Source organism: Lagenorhynchus albirostris, chromosome 11 (assembly GCF_949774975.1).
Source record: "Lagenorhynchus albirostris chromosome 11, mLagAlb1.1, whole genome shotgun sequence".
Taxonomy (NCBI): domain Eukaryota; kingdom Metazoa; phylum Chordata; class Mammalia; order Artiodactyla; family Delphinidae; genus Lagenorhynchus; species Lagenorhynchus albirostris.
In genome coordinates this window covers 77,521,724-77,540,761 of record NC_083105.1, presented here as the reverse complement: position 1 = coordinate 77,540,761, position 19,038 = coordinate 77,521,724, and the positions used below count along the sequence as shown (strand labels likewise).

General features: G+C 39.4%; 2 protein-coding genes across 9 annotated transcripts in view; one reads left to right on the top strand and one right to left on the bottom strand.

Annotated features, from left to right (window-relative positions):
• DNM1L (dynamin 1 like) overlaps positions 1 to 8,194 on the top strand; it is a 62,460-nt gene extending 54,266 nt beyond the window's left edge. For 2 of the 7 annotated variants that reach the window (XM_060166589.1, XM_060166587.1), the window contains 7 exons: positions 2,092 to 2,148; positions 2,816 to 2,893; positions 3,189 to 3,221; positions 5,358 to 5,534; positions 5,693 to 5,802; positions 5,931 to 6,090; positions 6,384 to 8,194. In XM_060166589.1, the coding sequence (XP_060022572.1) occupies positions 2,092 to 2,148; positions 2,816 to 2,893; positions 3,189 to 3,221; positions 5,358 to 5,534; positions 5,693 to 5,802; positions 5,931 to 6,090; positions 6,384 to 6,440 (672 nt within the window). In that variant the 3' untranslated portion in view covers positions 6,441 to 8,194. The remainder of the gene's footprint in view (positions 1 to 2,091; positions 2,149 to 2,815; positions 2,894 to 3,188; positions 3,222 to 5,357; positions 5,535 to 5,692; positions 5,803 to 5,930; positions 6,091 to 6,383) is intronic. The other 5 variants (XM_060166590.1, XM_060166588.1, XM_060166592.1 and 2 more) reach the window with 3 other exon arrangements.
• Positions 4,712 to 18,015, bottom strand: YARS2 (tyrosyl-tRNA synthetase 2). 2 transcript variants are annotated; one of them, XR_009543554.1, is made up of 6 exons: positions 17,234 to 18,015; positions 16,214 to 16,381; positions 10,718 to 10,873; positions 10,237 to 10,407; positions 9,350 to 9,627; positions 4,712 to 5,271 (listed from the first exon to the last, which is right to left on the bottom strand). XR_009543554.1 is itself a non-coding variant. In XM_060166593.1 (5 exons), exons 1-5 carry the CDS (start codon positions 18,013 to 18,015, stop codon positions 9,468 to 9,470), a joined length of 1,437 nt encoding a protein of 478 aa, XP_060022576.1. In that variant the 3' UTR covers positions 4,712 to 9,467. The 2 variants fall into 2 exon arrangements, 1 of the variants encoding a protein (XP_060022576.1); XM_060166593.1 differs by having other exon boundaries at positions 4,712 to 9,627.
• Between the last annotated feature and the right edge of the window lie 1,023 nt (positions 18,016 to 19,038).

Here is a 19,038-nt window from a genome sequence, read left to right as displayed (position 1 = left end):
TGAAGGAAACATTCCAAGAATTACCTAAATTATAGTAAATTTGGAAAGACAGTACTGTTTCACCATTACTGTGGTTCCTGCATTTCATGGATCCTTTTTTTTTTTTCCATTTGAGGCTAACGTTGTAGGTTGCATAATAGCTCAGCTGGAGCGAAGGCTGGTGGATAGAGTGATTTATCTGGATGCAGTTTTTTCTCTGCCACTTTTATCCAAAACAGTAAAATTTTCTGCAATTCCATAGTCCAGTAAGACCTGAGTCCCTTCTGTATCAAATTTCCTCTTATGCATATGGGTGGGGAGAATATTGTAAACGTGGAATTTGGGAACTGGAAGGGACCCTGGGTTTAAACTGGAAGGGACCCTTTGGTTAAACAGATGAGGAACCTGAGATCCACAGATGATAACAGCTGTTACTTTAGTGCTTATTTTGCTGGGCATCTGCTCTGTAACAGGTACAGGGAACTGTTTTTTAGCTACATAGTTGAGGTGACTCCTACTGTCAGAAAAAATTCCAGGGAATTGCCATGGCCCAGGTTCAGTCTCTGGCTGGGGAACTAAGATCTTGCAAGCTGTGTGGCACGGCCAGAAAAAAGAAGAAAGAAAAAATTCCAAAATGCATATAAGTAAGGCACTTTAAAACACTCAGAAAGTGGACTAGATAATAGTTATTATGTTAAAAATTAGCATGCAGACACTATCTTAAGATAGGAGTTAGTTCTTGTAACATTGAAGCCTTCATGGAAAATTTGTGTCTGGAACAGTTTTTCTAATACTGACAAGGTCATTTATGATATGATTTCAGATCAGTATTTTTCGTACAAATGAATGTCTCTGGTTTTAAGACTATGTGTCAAAGAACTTTATGTGGATATTCTCATTTAATCTTTATAGCAACCCTATGAGGGTAATGTTAATAGACTAGGAAACCGGGGGTTAAGAGTTGGTAACCCATACAGTTAACAAAGCAAGTAAGCCAGGTCTTCAGGGCCAGCTAAGGTCATAAATGGTTGGTAACAGACTAGGGTGAGGATTTCTAGTCTCTAGATTCCTTTGTGTCCTTCTTCAAAATGTATATTTAAATGCTAACTTTTTATTCTGAAGATTGTTAAAATCCATATATTTTTATTATCTATATTTTTTTATCACTGGATAAATGAAAAGTGGGTAAAATTTCTGTTAAAAAATTTTCTTACCCAGAAACATCATTGTGAAGCTTTGTTAATTTTACACCTTTTTGCAAGTTTGAGTGTTCATGAAATGCTTTCTGCTCAGGAGCATTTTGACTTCATTTAATGTACCTACTTTCCTACTGTATTTGATGCTGCCTGAAGAGCCACTATTGGCTCTTGAGAGAGCCACTATTAATACCTACATCTTTCTATATTTTCATAGTCTTGCACCTATCATGGTGCTTGACATACAGTAGGTGTTCAGTACCTATTAATTTGAATTTACAGTTGCTTTAGCTCAGTATCAGAATTACATTGCTAATATTAGCAGATTAGAAGAGTGGGCAGGTGATCAGTCTGTAAAATTAGCCAGGTTACAGAAAGGACTGTCAGTTTTCAACATTACATTTATTTCCTGGAGATAGTTAAGGATAAAGAAAACAGAACACTCTTATAGATATTTCTTATGGTTTTGTGTGTGAATTTAACACAAATGTGTGCAGGTTAGAATGATTTTTAAAGGTTTTGCTTAATTTTTCTGTGATCTGTGTACTTCAAATTCTATATGGTATGCTGAAGGCTTATGTACACTTTGATATGGGAACAGTTTAAATCAGTGATTCTTAACTTGGTGGGAAAGGCAGAGATGATGTTGGTCCGCTTGAGAACCCCGGTACAGGAAGCCAGTGTTACTGACGTTGTATTATATCCCTCAGGTGTGTTGGGGCAGAAAAAAAGATTGAGAAGCATTGGGTTAAATGATTTGTTTGTTTTAAAATATAATTATGGCATGAGTCCGAACAGTGAGAGGATATACTGTAAGTTATTCACACTTTTCAATTAAGCTGAACATTTTTTTAAAGTAGGCTTACATCTCTGTGTTCTGATAATCATGAATCTTCTGCTTGGTTGTGATTTATAGGAACAAAGGAGAAACAGGCTTGCAAGAGAATTACCTTCAGCTGTATCACGAGACAAGGTAAAAAATGTTTTTAAAGCATATTCCCAATATGCAAAGATGGACTGGTAAGCCTCAGAATATTACTCAGTTCTAGGAGTAATTTTTTCTTCTTACTTTAATATTCCATTGGCACTATTTCATTGTTTGAGTAAAGGTACGCAAGTTTAAAAATAGGCTTTGAGTAATTTAAAGATAAAATATTTTGAATACATAGGAATAAATGCTTAAAGGTGGATTTTAAGTATCAAGGATTTAACAGAAATTCAATGACTTTATCAACTTTGTAAAATTAGTTGAAATGACTAATGACTTTATTATAACAAGGTTTTTTTGGAGAGGGAAGATGACATTATGTACATACCAGGTTTTAGTTACCTGTAATAGTTGCAGATATTAAAATTTTTGTGTAAAAATCTGTTACCTTGAATTCTTTACCAGAAAAGATTTTATCAACTTCCAAAAATCAAAATGAAGTTTTTGGATTTGGATTTTTCTTAGGAATTCATCTGAAGAAAGCCTTAAACAAAGGTGACAATAGTACAGGAAATAAGGCAAAATAAACATTAATGTCCCATTACTTTAGTTTTTCATGTTATTATACAGAGGGGAAAATTCATATTTACAGAATGTTTCTGAATGCATTTTTGGCATCCTTGATTTTTTTCCCTGCATTTTTTGCCTTTAGTCTTCTAAAGTTCCAAGTGCTTTGGCACCTGCCTCCCAGGAGCCCTCCCCTGCTGCTTCTGCTGAGGCTGATGGCAAGGTCTGTTCTGATTCTTAATCTAAGCCTGCATGCCTAGTTTGGTGCAACATAATCATCTGGAAACAAGACACGGAACAGCAGAATATTAATATGGGATATTGTGCTAAGGTCAAATTTTAGTCTAACAGAAATTTAAAATCATTTAACAATGTATACTTCATAAATTATTGTTGACATGCTTTTGCTTGCAATATAGACAATGCACACAGAAAAAGAATTTAAAGAGGAAATTTTCAAGCCATTGGTATTTAAATTTTGCTTGTTAAACTGCATGTTTTAACGTATCTTTTAACAGTTAATTCAGGACAGCAGAAGAGAAACTAAAAATGTGAGTCTTGCTTCAGAATGAAAACGTTGGTACCTTTGGTTCTCACCAAAACACTGTCTTCAAAACCACTAAAGAACTTGTTTGTAACAGTGGCATCTATCTCTTGTTGTCTGTGTTATGTTTTTAATGTTTCTCTTATCTAACTAACTTCTAAGATGGTATTAATTCTAGTTTCAACATTGTTTTAAATAGTAACAACAGCCTTTCCCACTGTTTTCTATTACCTTCAAGAATAGTGTTGAATTTAATATTTTGGTAGGGAATTAAAATTCTGGAGATGGAAACTGTACTTTTGGACTTTTCCTCTTTAAAGGTTCTGAGATCTGTCCAGTGCTAATGGAGAATCCTCTAAGGCTTCTTTCTTATGCTTTCATTCAGTTTGCTCTTTTCACCCTAAATATATTTAGTAGTTTAACATGTGCCTCAACAGCTTAAGCAAATTCAGAACAAACAGGGGGACTGTGAGAGTTTGAGACTGTTGCCAATTCTTGATAACCTTTAAAAAAATTAATCTGTAAGTTATTCAGATCCATTCTTATTTTTAGCTTTTTTTTTTTGCCATTTAGCTCCTTTCCTTACTTATTGTCCAGGTTTAAGATTCTGAACCTCAAATAAAACCTTATAAATGTCTTATCTTCTCTCAGCCCACTGTGCTAAGGTCTTAAGAGAACCATCTAAATCACTGCTTTTTATTTAACTCCTGGTATCACTCTGAATTTGCTCACTTTCCTTAAGATTTCATATGATCTATCATTCATGTATAGTTAACACGCATTTAAAAATACACTCATTTTAAAAGTAATGTATAAATATACTACTTGTATATTGATATACATTATCTTAACTACATTTTAGAGACAAATTTTGTCCAGTGTTTTGATTCAGAATGATACCCCAAACATTTTTTAACAATTGCTGTAACACTCCTCTGTTAAATTTATATAAGCCATTTTTATTTCTATCTATAATTCTGGATGCCATTTTATCTCCATTTTAGATTGTAAAACCTTAAAGAACATCTAAAAACATCTCTTAAATGTTGATGAATTACTGTTTTCCCCATTATCCTAAACAGTTATTTTTCTTTTAGAAATCAAGACTAACAGATATCCTAAAAAAGAAGGTGCAAGAGCACTTGTGATTAATGGTAGCACTAGATTTTTTTCAGTAGATCCTTTCTCAAGTAAAGGATTTCTACTTTTATCCTATGGTATTGACTATTAGGAACATAAACTGATTTGAGAAATATATAAAGTCTTAAGTTTTGGAGAATGAGTTCATTGACCTTTCAGAGAGATCATAGTTCAACAGTGTTTAAAGTTATTTCGAAGAAATAATGTGAATAGCAGTTCTGGTTTTTCTTGTGCTTTTAATGAGCAGTCCTATTTTAAAGGGCAGCTTCTACATTTTCCACAATCTCTAATGTTAGAGGAGTTGGAGAAGAGGAAAAATTTTGAGAAGTTAGCAAATAATAAAAAAGGAATTTAAAATATACTGGCTGAGGCCTTGCAAACAGTTTACAACAGAACCTCTTATTTATTTATTTATAAACCACAGTGTTACTTCTGCCATTCTTTATTTTCTTTACAAATACACTTTTTTGGGGCTGTGTTGTGTCTTCGTTGCTGCGTGTGGGCTTTCTCTAGTTGCAGCGAGTGGGGGCTACTCTTCGTTGCAGTGCACGGCCTTCTCACTGCGGTGGCTTCTCTTTGTTGTGGAGCACAGGCTCTAGGCATCATGGGCTTCAGTAGTTGTGGCACGAGGTCTCAGTAGTTGTGGCTTGCGGGCTCTAGAGCTCAGGCTCAGTAGTTGTGGCGCACAGGCTTAGTTGCTTCGCAGCATGTGGGATCTTCCTGGACCAGGGCTCGAACCCGTGTCCCCTGCATTGGCAGGTGGATTCTTAACCATTGCACCACCAGGGAAGTCCGAACCTCTTATTTAGACAGCTCAGGGTTCCAGTTATACGTGCCACCCATCATGTCTTTCTGACCCTGCCATCTCTCTGAATAGATTAAACTCCAGGTGGTTACTGGATGTGTATTCTCCTTGACTGCTGTCAAAGGAAATTAAATTAACTTTGTTTAGTTAGTATCAGTTTGATATGGTTGGTATAGGTTTTGGAATATGTTTTTTCAGGTTGCATCTGGAGGTGGTGGGGTTGGAGATGGTGTTCAAGAACCAACAACAGGCAACTGGAGAGGAATGCTGAAAACTTCAAAAGCTGAGGAGTTACTAGCTGAGGAAAAATCAAAACCAATTCCAATTATGCCAGCCAGTCCACAAAAAGGCCATGCTGTGAATTTGCTGGATGTGGTAAGCTGCAGAATTTGCTTGAGGACAAATAACCAAATTACCAGGAAAACACTTTAAAAGACAAAAGGAACTGAAGTCTCAAAAACTTATTGAATGTTAAATGTTGTCATTTCAAAATGGCACAAAAGTAACTTTTTTCTCCCCCTCACCCCATTTAGCCAGTACCTGTTGCACGAAAACTATCTGCCCGTGAACAGCGAGACTGTGAAGTTATTGAAAGACTCATCAAATCTTATTTTCTTATTGTCAGAAAGAATATTCAAGACAGGTTAGTACTGTTATATAAATCAGACTAGAATACTACGAGATGATTTCATAATCTGTTTTGAAAATACAAATATTTTTAAAAATTTACGTTTTTATTCTAAATCAAATGGATTATCTGATGTTTTGCAGTGTGCCAAAGGCAGTAATGCATTTTTTGGTTAATCATGTAAAAGATACTCTTCAGAGTGAGTTAGTAGGACAGCTGTATAAATCATCCTTATTGGATGATCTTCTGACTGAATCCGAGGACATGGCACAGCGCAGGAAAGAAGCAGCTGATATGCTGAAGGTAATTACTGTGAATTTTTTTGAATTTTCTTACTTGGGTTGTAGGTATAAACATTTATTGTTTAAAATGCATTCTGATCCTTGGAGATACATATATATAGTCTTTGTATGATGGCTAATCTTTTTTTCTTTTGGCACTTGATTAGATTCAAATTTCAGAGAAGACACTGGTTAGTATAAATCAACCACATATAAAGTGGAGAGGTTATCCCACATTAATTCAGATTCTTTCTTTGATATTCCTTGTTATTATAACTTAAGCATTTACAATTTTTATAATTTTCTTTAATGCAGGCATTACAAGGAGCCAGTCAAATTATTGCTGAAATCCGAGAGACTCATCTTTGGTGAAGAGAACTATGTAATACTGAGACTCACTGACTTGCTAGTTACTGCCTACTTGAGTAGAATTTTATTTATGAACTCCTGTGTATTGCAATGGTATGAATCTGCTCATGTGAAGACTGGCTATAAACTGAAAATTATACTCTGTATTGCAGAACGAATCACACATTTAATCCAAATAATAAATGGCCGTTTCTAAAATTTCCTAGTATATATAAAATACATCGTCTATCTTGTGACAGTTTCATCTGAACTTAAAAAGAACTGTTAATAATTCTAGTTGTACAAGCAGTTTGTCTGTGGATAAGATGACCTGTGTAATCTGCTAGTAGTCTTAAAGCTGCTGCCATAGCCCTTCAAGAAGAATGCACCAAGACACCATGTCATACGACTATAATGCATGCACTATTATTTAAACCGAACTGGCTTTGAAAGAGGTGGGTTGACAAGTTACTCAGTAGTCAGTCACTATTCCACCTGTTCTTTGATTTAGTTTTATTGAGCTTCTCTGAAACCTTTGATGTGTTTGTAAGAAAGCTGAACACACGAGAGGATCTGTAACATTGACAATGATGTGATGTGCATAATGTGTAGCTACAGTCCTTCCACTTCTGGATCCACATTCCCCTGGTGCGTTAAAAATTACAATATCATCTTTGAGCTTACTTAAACCTGGAAGCATGAGTTATGTTTTCCTGCATTAAGAACATCTAGCCTTGATTATCTAGTAAGACTTGGTAATGACCATCTTTCCTTTTAGTTTTCAGAAGTCCTAATAAATTCCCCTTGGTTTTCAAATATAATAGTAATAATTCAGATACATTTTTAAATTGGAGCCCTCAGACCATGCTTCAAGATTCACTTGGAGGTGGGACTTAAAACTAAATACTGTGGTGATTTTAAGTGTATCTTCTTCCTATTAGTTGTTAATAGTTACTTTTGCTTCACACCAACAAAGTACATTAGAATAAAAAGTAATGGTGGGGCTTTATTATTTAAGGAAAAACATCCTGCCACACACACATACTCTTAAAGGCTTTCAGGGGTTGGGAGTAAGGTTTAGAACATATATACATTTTACCAAAATTCCCCAGGTGATTCTTGATATGAATTACATTATAAGTTTTAAAATGATAAATTACATATTACAGATATTAAAGTCTATTTTTAAGTTACGACATTTATGAAGGACTATTGGCAGGAACATATGAATATGTCTGTTACTCTTGGCTAATGGCACCCATTTACTGTACTAAGACACAAGAGACTCAGCAACTGATCTCAAACATAAAAAAACAGATTCAGTCTGATATGATATGGTACTACTTATACTTAGCAGTACCATCTTCATAGAATACATGCTTCCAGAATGTTTATTAGCATACTTTAAAATCACTCTGCCATTATTAAACCTCAGTTTTGAAATTATAGCCATCCATGATTTACTTATTTCAGATAGATCAGATGACTTCCATTCTAGTCTAGCTTTTTTAATTTGTAAGAGGGGAAGAAAACTTACAATGCACCTTTCTCTAGCAAATTTCAAATTGAAAACATTACCTGCTATGATAATGCACTTGCTAGTACTATACACCGTGTACAAAGAAAAACAGAGACAAGAGGTATGCAAAGAGAAAACCTTTTGTTGACACTTAAACTGAGTAAAGTTCTGAAATGCAGAGATGATCTCTGACATTTATAATGGATACCTGTATGTTCTTACTATGTAAATAAACTTGCTGGTATGAAGTGACATTAAAGTTTGTCAATAAATGAATTCTTCCTAACTTTACTCCCAGAAGAAGGTTTAGATAAACTATAGCTTTTTTAACATATAAATCTACTTTGGAACATAGCAATACAGCTTACACTGTATGAAAGTTTTATGACTTTCTTCTTTTTAGATTTTCATAATTGACTGAGGTATTATTACATCTCCATGTTTTGCATATGAAGATAATGACTTGCTCCAAGTAATCCAGGTAGTAAATAGCTAGAATTTGAACTCTAAAGCCATGCTTTGCTGCCTGTAAGATTTTTCTAGAACACATCTGATTGCAAGCCATTTTGTGTTTATGTTTGTGCTTCACTTGATGCTCAGGGCAAATAGGGGTGCTATTACCTTCAATATTTCAGATGTTGGAAATAGTTCTGGAGAATCAACTTGCCTAAAGAATGTAGAGCTTAATTTAACTAAGTCTTGATTCCAAATCCTTTAAATTTGACCTGAAAACTTCCCTTACTGGAATGTCTTTTGATATTCTCAAATGATTAGATATTTAGTGTATATATTTTGCCTCTATTTTATCTTGTTGGTTACTTAACTTTTCAGTTCATCTCAAGCTGCAATCTGCTTGGGGACATAAGTTGAAACTTAAAACTAATTTAAAAGTTGATAAATTTATAAGACATTGCTACCTTTTTTTTACTGAATTTTAGAAAACAAGGCTATGAGTAAATTTAATTTTATGGAAACACAGTCAAGGGACTGGAAAACTGAATTAGAAACTTTCTGAAAAGTCAAGTACTGACTTTTCTTTTCCTTGAAAAGAAACTATTTCTACTGTAATTTCTAATGCCAGCTACGGCTTCCTCTAACTTTTCTCCCTTTTTACGGAGAGCTGTATTTGCTTCCTAAACAACAAAAAACCTCTAATGAGATACACACCTGATATAAAAGTATCCACGATTACTTATACTACCTCTTTTTCATTGTTCCTCCTTATCTCCAAAACAGCAAGGACAGGATAGGAAAGACAGCATTTAGTTTTTCATAAAGCGTAATTATTAAAATAGAGATTAACCCTAGAAATCATGCTTTTCTGTGGTAGTCCTTAATGTTTAAGGATCAGGAAATAAAATATCCCACTATTACACAAACTTATCCAACCTATATAAATAATGAAATTACTCACACTGTGAGGCCTAGAGTACACTCCATTCTTTGTCTTTGAGTTGCATAAGTGAAGGTATAAATTCGTACATCTTGAGAATGAATGATGGATAAGTTTGAACCACTGGAAGGAGTTTTCATCATAGCTGAAGCCATTTTATAATGTAGAAGTTCCTTTTTCCTATTTTAAGTAACGAAAGCCCATTCTTAAGAATATGTTGTCCAACAACTAAAACACTCTCAGGATTTGTTACTTGTCTGTGATTTATACTGACTCCACCTTCTGTTATCATCCGATACCTGAAAAATAAAAATGTTCAGTAATTAGATAAATCTAATCACTGTTGACTGCTCCCAATAATACAGATACATCATTATTTCATTTAATTTCAAAGGCTCTCCTATTGAAACCATTTAGCACTAAATTGTTATCTTCATGTTTATTAGATTCTGCCTCCCCTTTAACGTTCTAAAGGAGAAATTCAACTAATATTTTAAATAGGTTGGGCAACCCCACTACTCCCCAGAATAAAGAGGATACAGACTGAATGTGAGAGGGGTGTGTGAATCTGTTTACTTAGGGCCTCCGTTCCTGTGATCTTCTCAAATTGTGACAATCCCTAAGCTGACTGATCCCAGTGTATTTATACAATAGTGGTCACTTAAACGTAAGCCTTTTCCAATGCTGGAGAAAAAACTGACCAGGTTAGACTAATTAGAGAGAGTATAGTCATACTAGATTTTAAAGAAAATTTAAGGTATTTTCAGCAGTAAGTACTCAGTTTTCACTTGATTCTCAGACTAACTTAACTTCTACAAGGAATGAGATGCCATTATCAGGAAAAACACCACCTCTAGAAACACAGGTTGTGAATTATAACTGTGAACCTAAAAGTTAAACAATCTTACCCTCGGGGACCACCTGGAATGGCATTTGCTTTGCGGCACGTATCTAGGACACTTGTTCCAGGGTCAAGAACTAATTCAGAAAATGAAGCTTCTTTAAACAATTCTTTTAACTCTTGATCAGACATGACCTCCAGTGCCTCTATGCTGCTATGATAAAGGGCTTGTGTACACCTGAAAAACACATTTTGAGAGCCACATCATGTTGAGTGCTTACTTAGACATGTGTTCTAACACCCAAAAACCAGTTATGAAGTACCCATTATGTTCCAGATGGAAAGTTTTTCAAACAGCAACATTGATCTTGTATAATTTATAAGCTTAATTCAGGATAATCTTTCTTTCTAGTAAATGTAGGCTAGTACTTTAAAGCAGTTAACGCTGACAGTCCTTGTTAGTGGTAAAAGATGACTAAAACATTGGCTCCAAATGTCCTCCAGTCTCTTAACTAATTAATCAAGTGTTCATTATTCTAAGAGGCCACCTTTTAGCAGAGTCCAGCCCTTCTTGTCCATGAACAAGCTTTGTTACTTCTGTAGCAAGTCGTTTCTGAGGACCCCGCTTTTCTGGCTCTTTGATATGCAGCTGCATTATGTGGTCAATCTCTGGAAGGGGCAGAAAAGTGAAGAGCTTCAGGTACCTTTGGGACAAAAAAAAAAAAATCCCGTTAGATTTATATAACATACCTAATTTTTATCTCCAGCTCCCTTACCCTTTAAAGAACATCCTGCTTACTTTAGAACTTATTTTTAATTATGAAATATAACATACAGAAATGTACTGAAAATGACAATAATACACACACCACCCTGACTGAAGATGTTACTATTTTGCCATCTTTGTTTCAAATCCTTCCTTTTTAAAAAAGTCATAAAATAGTATAGATATAGATGAGGGCCCCATCCACCTCAGATATATTCTCTTTCTTGCCCCAGAGACAACCACTAATCTAAATTTGTAGGCATCCTTCCCAAGCATGTTTTTATATTTTTGTTTTCTGTGTATGTACTCATAAATAAAAACTGTAATTTAAAAACTGACAAATATTTTATATGTATCAACTTTTAAAATCTTATCTTTGGTGAAAAGCACAGAGAAATACACAAACAACAGACACAGTTTAATGAATCATAAAGCAAATAGCTGTGTAACTATCACCTGTCTAGGTATACAACACTGCTCCTACCCAAATCCCCTCACCCCTCCAAGGTAACCGCTCTTTGGACTTTTCATGGTAATTACTTCCTTGTTTTTATATTTTTACCATCTCAATATGCCTCCCTAAAAGCATCACTTAGTTTTGCCTCTTTCTAGACTTTATATAAACAGAATCATACAGAATATGTATCTTTGGTTACTCTGGCACACCATTATGTTGGTGATTCACCCATGTTGCTGTGTGTACAGCTGCTGAGTACACAGTCCATGTTATGAATGCTTCGTAATGTATTTATTCTAGTGTGGATATTTGTGTTGTTCCTACTCTTGGACAGTGGTTGATGGTGTGCACATGTGCACTCATCCGTTAGGGATGTGCCCAGGGGGAGGGACTGCTGATCACAAGTCATGAGTATTTGACCTGAGTAGGCAGAGCCACATATTTTTCCAAGTGGTTCTATACCTGTAATGTAAGTGCTTGACATTAAGCTTTTGATTGCTTAATGCCAAGGTATCCATTTCAAAGACATCGATCTCGAATAAGCATACTGCCAAATGTATGACACAGCTAGTACCAAACCAACCAGATAAGGAACCAGGCTGCCGCCACTCATGAAAGTCCCCTTTCAGAAAGCCCTGGGTAGCCGAGATAACTGACTGCTTGAGTGACCCCTCTTCACCTTTCCCACTCCCTAATTCTCACTCTATGTTTTAAATTAGCCAGTGAAGAGTGAACCTGCGAAATCCTAGGCACCCCAATAAGGACAGAGCTCCGGGCCCATGCTCCCTCCTTCCCCATCCTTGACTCACTGTGTGGCCCCTGTAGTGCCATGTGCCCTTCAGAAACTGTAAGTAACAAATCTTTTTTTAAAGTTCCCTGATGATTATTGCTGAGCTGTCTCTTACAATCATAAGGACCACAGCACTGGTCCAGCCACAAGGTTGGCTCTGGCCCAGGAAATGTCTGTGAGGGCTCCTACACAGTATGGACAGAGGTGAGCACCCCCAGGCATTTCTAGCTCATGGTATCACTACCAACAGGCTGAGGCCCACACAACAACTGGCAATGGCATAGTCGGCAGGACTGCATGATTGCCCTTTAGCTTTGACTAGTTTACTAACTGGCTAACCCAGGTGGGCAACACCATTTGGGAGGACAGCAATGCATGCTGGAGGTCTATCATTCTATGCCTTTTGCATATTGCCTCTGCTGTGCTGCCAGCGGTATCCATCCCCAAACGTCACTGCTGCCATAATTCAATGATCTCCGCAGAGCAGTGTGATCAGTGATCAAGGCCATATGGTCTAATGAGATGATCAGACCACAAATTATACAGACGTTGATTGAGTACATGAGTACATGAAGGTCCTCCACATCTCAAGGCCAAGGAAAGCTAATGAGGGTGGAATGGACCCCAAGGCTACTATCACTGCCCAAGCTGAGGCTCTGAGCTAAAGGCAAGAGGAAAGAATAATTCCCACAGGTAAGAAGGAGGGAGACCTCCCCCTGGGACTGGTGGGTCATAATGGGATTACACTTCCTAACCTGGATGAATGGAACAGCCTTGTATCAGGAAACTATTGGCAGAGCAAAAGGGGAAATACAGTCGAGTCTTGCTGTCACTCTCTGTCCCCCAAACTCGATGGGATATCGTGGGTCCAGTACCTGGTATGATGTTGCTAAACAATGGACAAATATAAATGTCCTGAACATCTTGTGCCAATGCCTCGTAAGACCCCTGAGGAGGTACACCAGCTCCTCGATAATACAGAACCCCTATGGATGCTTCCTGGATGTTGCTTAGTGTCGCTGAGTACCAACATTCCAAGGCTCACAGTGAATGGAAAACATGAGATTAGGCCTGTCTCCTGCTGTGCAAAAGTGGCATGGTCCAGTGGGTTTATCACTTCTATGACCAGACTCACTCAAGTGACCCCCTCTTCATTCTAACCCTGAAGAAGTCCCATTTGACCCTGAGTCCAGAAAATTCTTTTTACAAAGTGCTCCCTCTAATCACGGGGTAGTGCTCCTACATCTTACTGGGACTGTCAAAACCATTCAAAAGGCACTGGAGAGCACTGACAGTGTTCCTATACATGGAGGAAATTACTCATTAAACCACCACTGTACTCAGATATAACAGGTAACAGGCCTTTTCATGTTCTGCAGGCAACGCCCTCACTGCTCACTAATTCTTTGCCACAATCACAATCACATGCAAGTCTGCCACCTTCCACTGGGGTGAGGCACAACAATGTGTTTTGGAAGCTGCCCAGCAGGCAGTCCAAGGAGCCCTACCTTTAGTCCCACCTGGCTCCACATTCCAAGTCAGTGCTTGACCATATCTGACTATGCCCCCTTGGAGTCTCTGGACCAAACATAAGTCTACCTGATTTCCTATGGGGTTTTGGATTAAGTGCCTAACCCCAAAGGATTCTACAGGGTTCTTTTAGAAACTGAGGCCCTAACTGGCCCCCAATCAATACTACTCCCTAACGCCCTGGGTTAGAGATGCCTCTGGCAGAAGCTTAACACCACAACTGATGCCTCCTTGGTAAAATGAAAATGGTACCTTCAGGAGAGGGCTAACCTTGATGTCAAAGCCTTTAAATATTACAGGAGGGGGCTTCCCTGGTGGCGCAGTGGTTAAGAATCCACCTGGCAATGCAGGGGACACGGGTTCGAGCCCTGGTCCGGGAAGATCCCACACGCCAGGGAGCAGCTAAGCCTGTGCACCACAACTACTGAGACTGCACTCTAGAGCCCGGGAGCCACAACTACTGAGCCCACGTGCCACAACTACTGAAGCCCGTGCGCCTAGAGCCCGTGCTCCACAACAAGAGAAGCCACCACAATGAGAAGCCCATGCACCGCAACGAAGAGTATCCCCTGCTCGCCACAACTACAGAAAGCCCATGCACAGCAACAAAGACCCAACACAGCCAAAAATAAATAAATAAATAAAAAGTAGGGAAAACTATATTATGATTCAGAGTTATAATTATATATCTGAAAAATCAAAAAAAAATTATAGGAGGGTGTAGCTTCCCTCATGATCAGCTCCTTCCTCTTCCTCTGGCTGCTTGGGGAGCCCGTTGGAACCAACTGTCTGAGACGGACAGGGAATCCATATTCTTCACCAATGGCAGCACCACCATGTATGCACTGCAGCTTGCTGGAGGGCTGTAGCATTCCCCCGGTCTCAGGCACCTCTCTAATTGAAGAAGGCAGTCCCGGCTCAGCCCCATTGGCAGAACTTGTAGCTGTTCACTTAGCCCTTAGAGAGCCATAAAGAGGCCTCTGGCAGATCCACATTTTCACAGACTCCTGGGTTATTGCTAATGGCCTCGAGGTTTCGTCTGGCCAATGGCTAAGGGACAATTTTCTCATATAAGACAAGCCCATTTGGCCCAGACATGGAAGGAGTCCCCAGTTCCTATCATTGTTAAGTCTTATGTTTCCGCTCAGACTACCTGCTCTATGCTGGAAGCCATTTTCAACAGTACTGCAGATTCCCTCACTAAGCCACCACACTGCCCAGCACAGACCCTTCCTACCAGCTTGAAAAATGGGCCCACACAACCTTGGGTCACCAAGGAATTAATGCCTTAACAGTTTGGGCTTAATTGAGGGGACTTCCCATCTCCTCAGCAGCAGCCAAAGTTGTGATAGACGACTATTCTCTGCTCCCAAACCAAACAATGGAGGATATCCAGATGGGGACATATTCCCTGGGGAGACCAACCATGCTCCCACTGGCAGGCTGATTTCACTGGCCACTGCCCCCTTCTCCTGGGGCCTCCAGATACGCCTTCACAGTCATTAATACTTACACGGGACTCCTTTGGGCAACTCCCAAATCTCTTTCCTCACTAAATTTATTCTCGTTCCCTTTGGATCGCCAGACATTACTGACTCTGACCCACTTTACCTCTCCAGAGATTAAACAAAGGGCTCTCCAACATAATATTCTTTGGAATTTCCATCTAGGCTATAGCCCCAGGCAGCTGGCCTCACTGAGCATCACTGGCCTCCTTAAAGAGACACTCCTGAAATTAGTTTTAGGCAAGTGGTCCCCCAAATGGACTGAACTCTCGCTCCAGGCCCTCATCTTGTTTAATTCTTGCCTCCTGGGCCTTCCTACCCTATATACCAACTGTTATGCACACATCCAAATCCCACTTTTGGTCACCTCTGGCAATCCTCAAGCGTTTACCCTCCAAGAGAACTCTCCATTCATGTAGCGTTCTTTATTTTTGCTCAATAGTGGTTTGCAATGTTCTGCAGGCAAGTATTATACATTTAAAAATTTTTAAGAATTATTCCTAAGTTATTTTGATGATAGTTATGTCAAATGATATTTTTTTGAAAAATTCACTCCTTTGTTGCAGGTGTATTTCTCATTAATTTATATTCTTCTAAGAGTTTAAGATATTGTGAATTAATAAGAAAATCACTTTAAAAAAGGACCTTCAAAAGGATCTTCTTTTATGTTAAAGAAAAGGAACTTTAGAGACAAAGGTGAAATAAAAGTCAAGATGAAAGGAGTAAAAAACTAGAATATGCAAGCAATAATGTCCTAAGAACCTGCTAGATGTAGATGACAAACTTGGCTCTAAGTTTTCTAGCACCCACAGTGGTTTTCTGCTTTAACCAACAAAAAGTGTTTAACTACAATGTTCTGTGATGTACTAGCCTTAAATAGAATCTACGTTAAAACAAAACAAAAAAACTATGAAGGGTACAGGGAGATTCAATGGCTAAAATTTATCATGAGTTTTAATGAACTTAATTTTTCTCAGCACACAATTAAGAACTCACCTTTCTACCAAATCATCTTGCTGCCTGACAAAAAATTGATACAATTCAAAAGGAGATGTCTTATCTCTGTTTAGCCACACAGCATTGCCAGCAGACTTTCCCAGTTTTGCTCCAGTTGTACTCGTAATTAGAGGAACAGAGATTCCAAATACATCTTCTCCAGTCAACCTATGCATAAAGAAGAACTTTATTATGTGCTTTAAGCTCAAGTGGTGGTAGGTTCTGCTAATCATTCTCAGATTTCAGTCTGGTTTCTTGATCTAAGAAAACCTCCTTGACCTCCTAAACCTGGATTCCTGTCCATCTTACTGCTTTCACAGCACTCTATTGTGACATTTGTCATTCTGAGATGCAATTGAACCAGTGACTCTGGGCAAGCCAAAGGGAAGTGCTGCATAACTGGGGCCTAGACATTTTTAAAGGTTGGGTAGGAAGGGGAGAGAAAACTGGGTAAAGAGGAGTCAGGTAGAGACACCAAAAGAGGTGTCTTAAAGGGATTTTAAAAATCAGTAGCACATGAGCTAGTCCTGTAGTTCATCTCCCTCAAGCAAGTGCCACTGAAATCTACATTATTCGCCAAATATTTGGTGCTGAAAAAAATTTTTTTGAGATGCCAACCAATGACTAACACTTAGCTTCACGGAAGGTGCAGAGCAAAGCAGAGACTACTCAAAGAGGCCCAGTCACGTTCAGGTTATAAATGAAGACAAGCAGTCTTTCAAATCAGAAACACAGAAAAAGCTTCTTAAAAGCAGCAAACACATACAATCCGAATCCTGACTAGGAGGGTCTATTTCCTGCAGAGCTCTATAATATGTCCCATACCTAATACCATTACTTCAGCCCTTTAGTTCTCATTAGCCAGTGATATTAAATTAATCCCATTACGGACCCTTAATGGAAATAGAACCAACAAGGGCAGGAACGAAGGGCGTCATTCCACAATGCTAACAATGCAACACAGGCTATTCGTGTGTAAATTATTTGGTCTAGGATTTCTCCAGGTCTAAAGGCGCTTACTTATGGATGAACTCGTATCCGGACATGATATTGCCCAGCTGATCAGATCCACCCAGCTGGACCCGGCATCTATAATGCTGGAACAGGTAGTAGAAATCATAGGCCTGGAGCACCTGGTATAGAAACTCGGCCAAACTCATGCCTTCGGAGCTCTTGAGCCGAGTCTGCACGCTCAGCCGGCTTAGCAGCGTGCCCATGCGGAAATGGCCGCCCACTGCCGCTAGGAAGTCCATCAGGTCCTGCTTCTGGTACCACGCCGAGTTGTCCAGCACGGTGAAGCTGCCCCAGGTCCGCCCATTAGCGAAGAGCTGCTGGTGATTAGCCGCCAAGGCTTTGAGCCCTTGGCGCAGGGCGCGCGCGTTGCTTTGCACGCGCTCTGCTTCCAGCGCCTCGCGCTCCTTGGTACGGCCGCTCGGGTCTCCCAGGCGCGCCGTGGCACCGCCCACCAGGGCGATCACGTTGTGGCCCGCTCGCTGGAAGTGAAACAGGCCCAATAGTGCCAGCAGATGCCCCACATGAAGCGAGTCGGCCGTGGGGTCGAAGCCGCAGTAGATGGTCTGGGGAAAACTGCCCGCCGTGCCACGGTCGAAGAGCTCTGGGAGCTCTGTCTTCGTACCCCTCTCAGGGAAGAACTCCTTGAACAGACCCCGAGCCTTCTGCATCGCCAGCAACCCCTGAGCGCCCGAGTGGGCCTCACGCAGCCCCAGGGGTAAGACTCCTGACAGGCCTGGGGTACCAAGCCCCTGTCCACGGGAAATGCACCGCAAGATGGGCGCCGCCATGTTAGCGGCGGCACGAAGGGAATGCTGGGATCTTAGAGGCCCACCACAACCCTCAGTGCCCGCCTCCTACAATTCCTACGGAATTTACTTGTGCTTTTTTTCTGCGCATGCCCACGTAGGGCGGGGCGGTTAGTTACGGAGCTCCGCAGCCTTGGAGTTCTGACTACCTCGGTGTAGTTACCGCTTAAAGTCTGGTCACCGTAAGTACACTAAAACTTAATTTCCTCATCCGTAACTTGGCTATGTTTATGATAATAGTTCCTATCTCAGATGAATGTTGTGAGAATTAAGAAGGCACTTGGCACATATTGAGCATTCTAAAATATTAGCTTTTGTTTAAACTTTCACGTAAAAATAAGTTGTGTTGCGCAAGTTGTTTGAAATCTCAGTCCTATGCAAAAAATTGTTCACAGAAGTTGTGAGGGGTCAGGAATTGGTTTAACCTCATGGAGAGATACGGGGTTGGCGTCGAGACGCAATTTCGTAATACTGATTTCCAAATGGATGAGAACACCTCAGCCCCCAGTATTCATTAGCCTCTCCAGGAGGTGGCAGTCTTGTCCAAGCTATAACGAGATAAAATTCAATAAATGCAGAAAGCCCAGTTTTATTAATTTATTTCAATTACAGGTAACCAGGTGGGACACAGCTTTGGCATAAGTGGATTCAAATTAGTAATCACATTGGTACAGCAATAGCCAGGTGTTAACAGTTCTCCAAGCACTAGGGATGGGGGTCTGTCTGGCAGCTGGCTGGCAGGGATCCAACTCCAAAACTCCATTTTAAAGTCTCATTTCTGGAATCACTTGCAACGCTAACTGTCTTAGATAGAGTTTCCTGGGAAAGAGACTCGAGTGGGAGATTTGTGTGCAGAATTATTGGGGTGTGCCCTTGGAAACGACATCTGTACTGAAGTGATGGAAGCAGGGTTGGGCAGAGGGAGGGGTTGCTCTATGAACACTTTCTTCAGGCAACTCCATAGGGAGCTCTGGAGCTGGGATTTCCTTTCAGAGTCATCCTGAT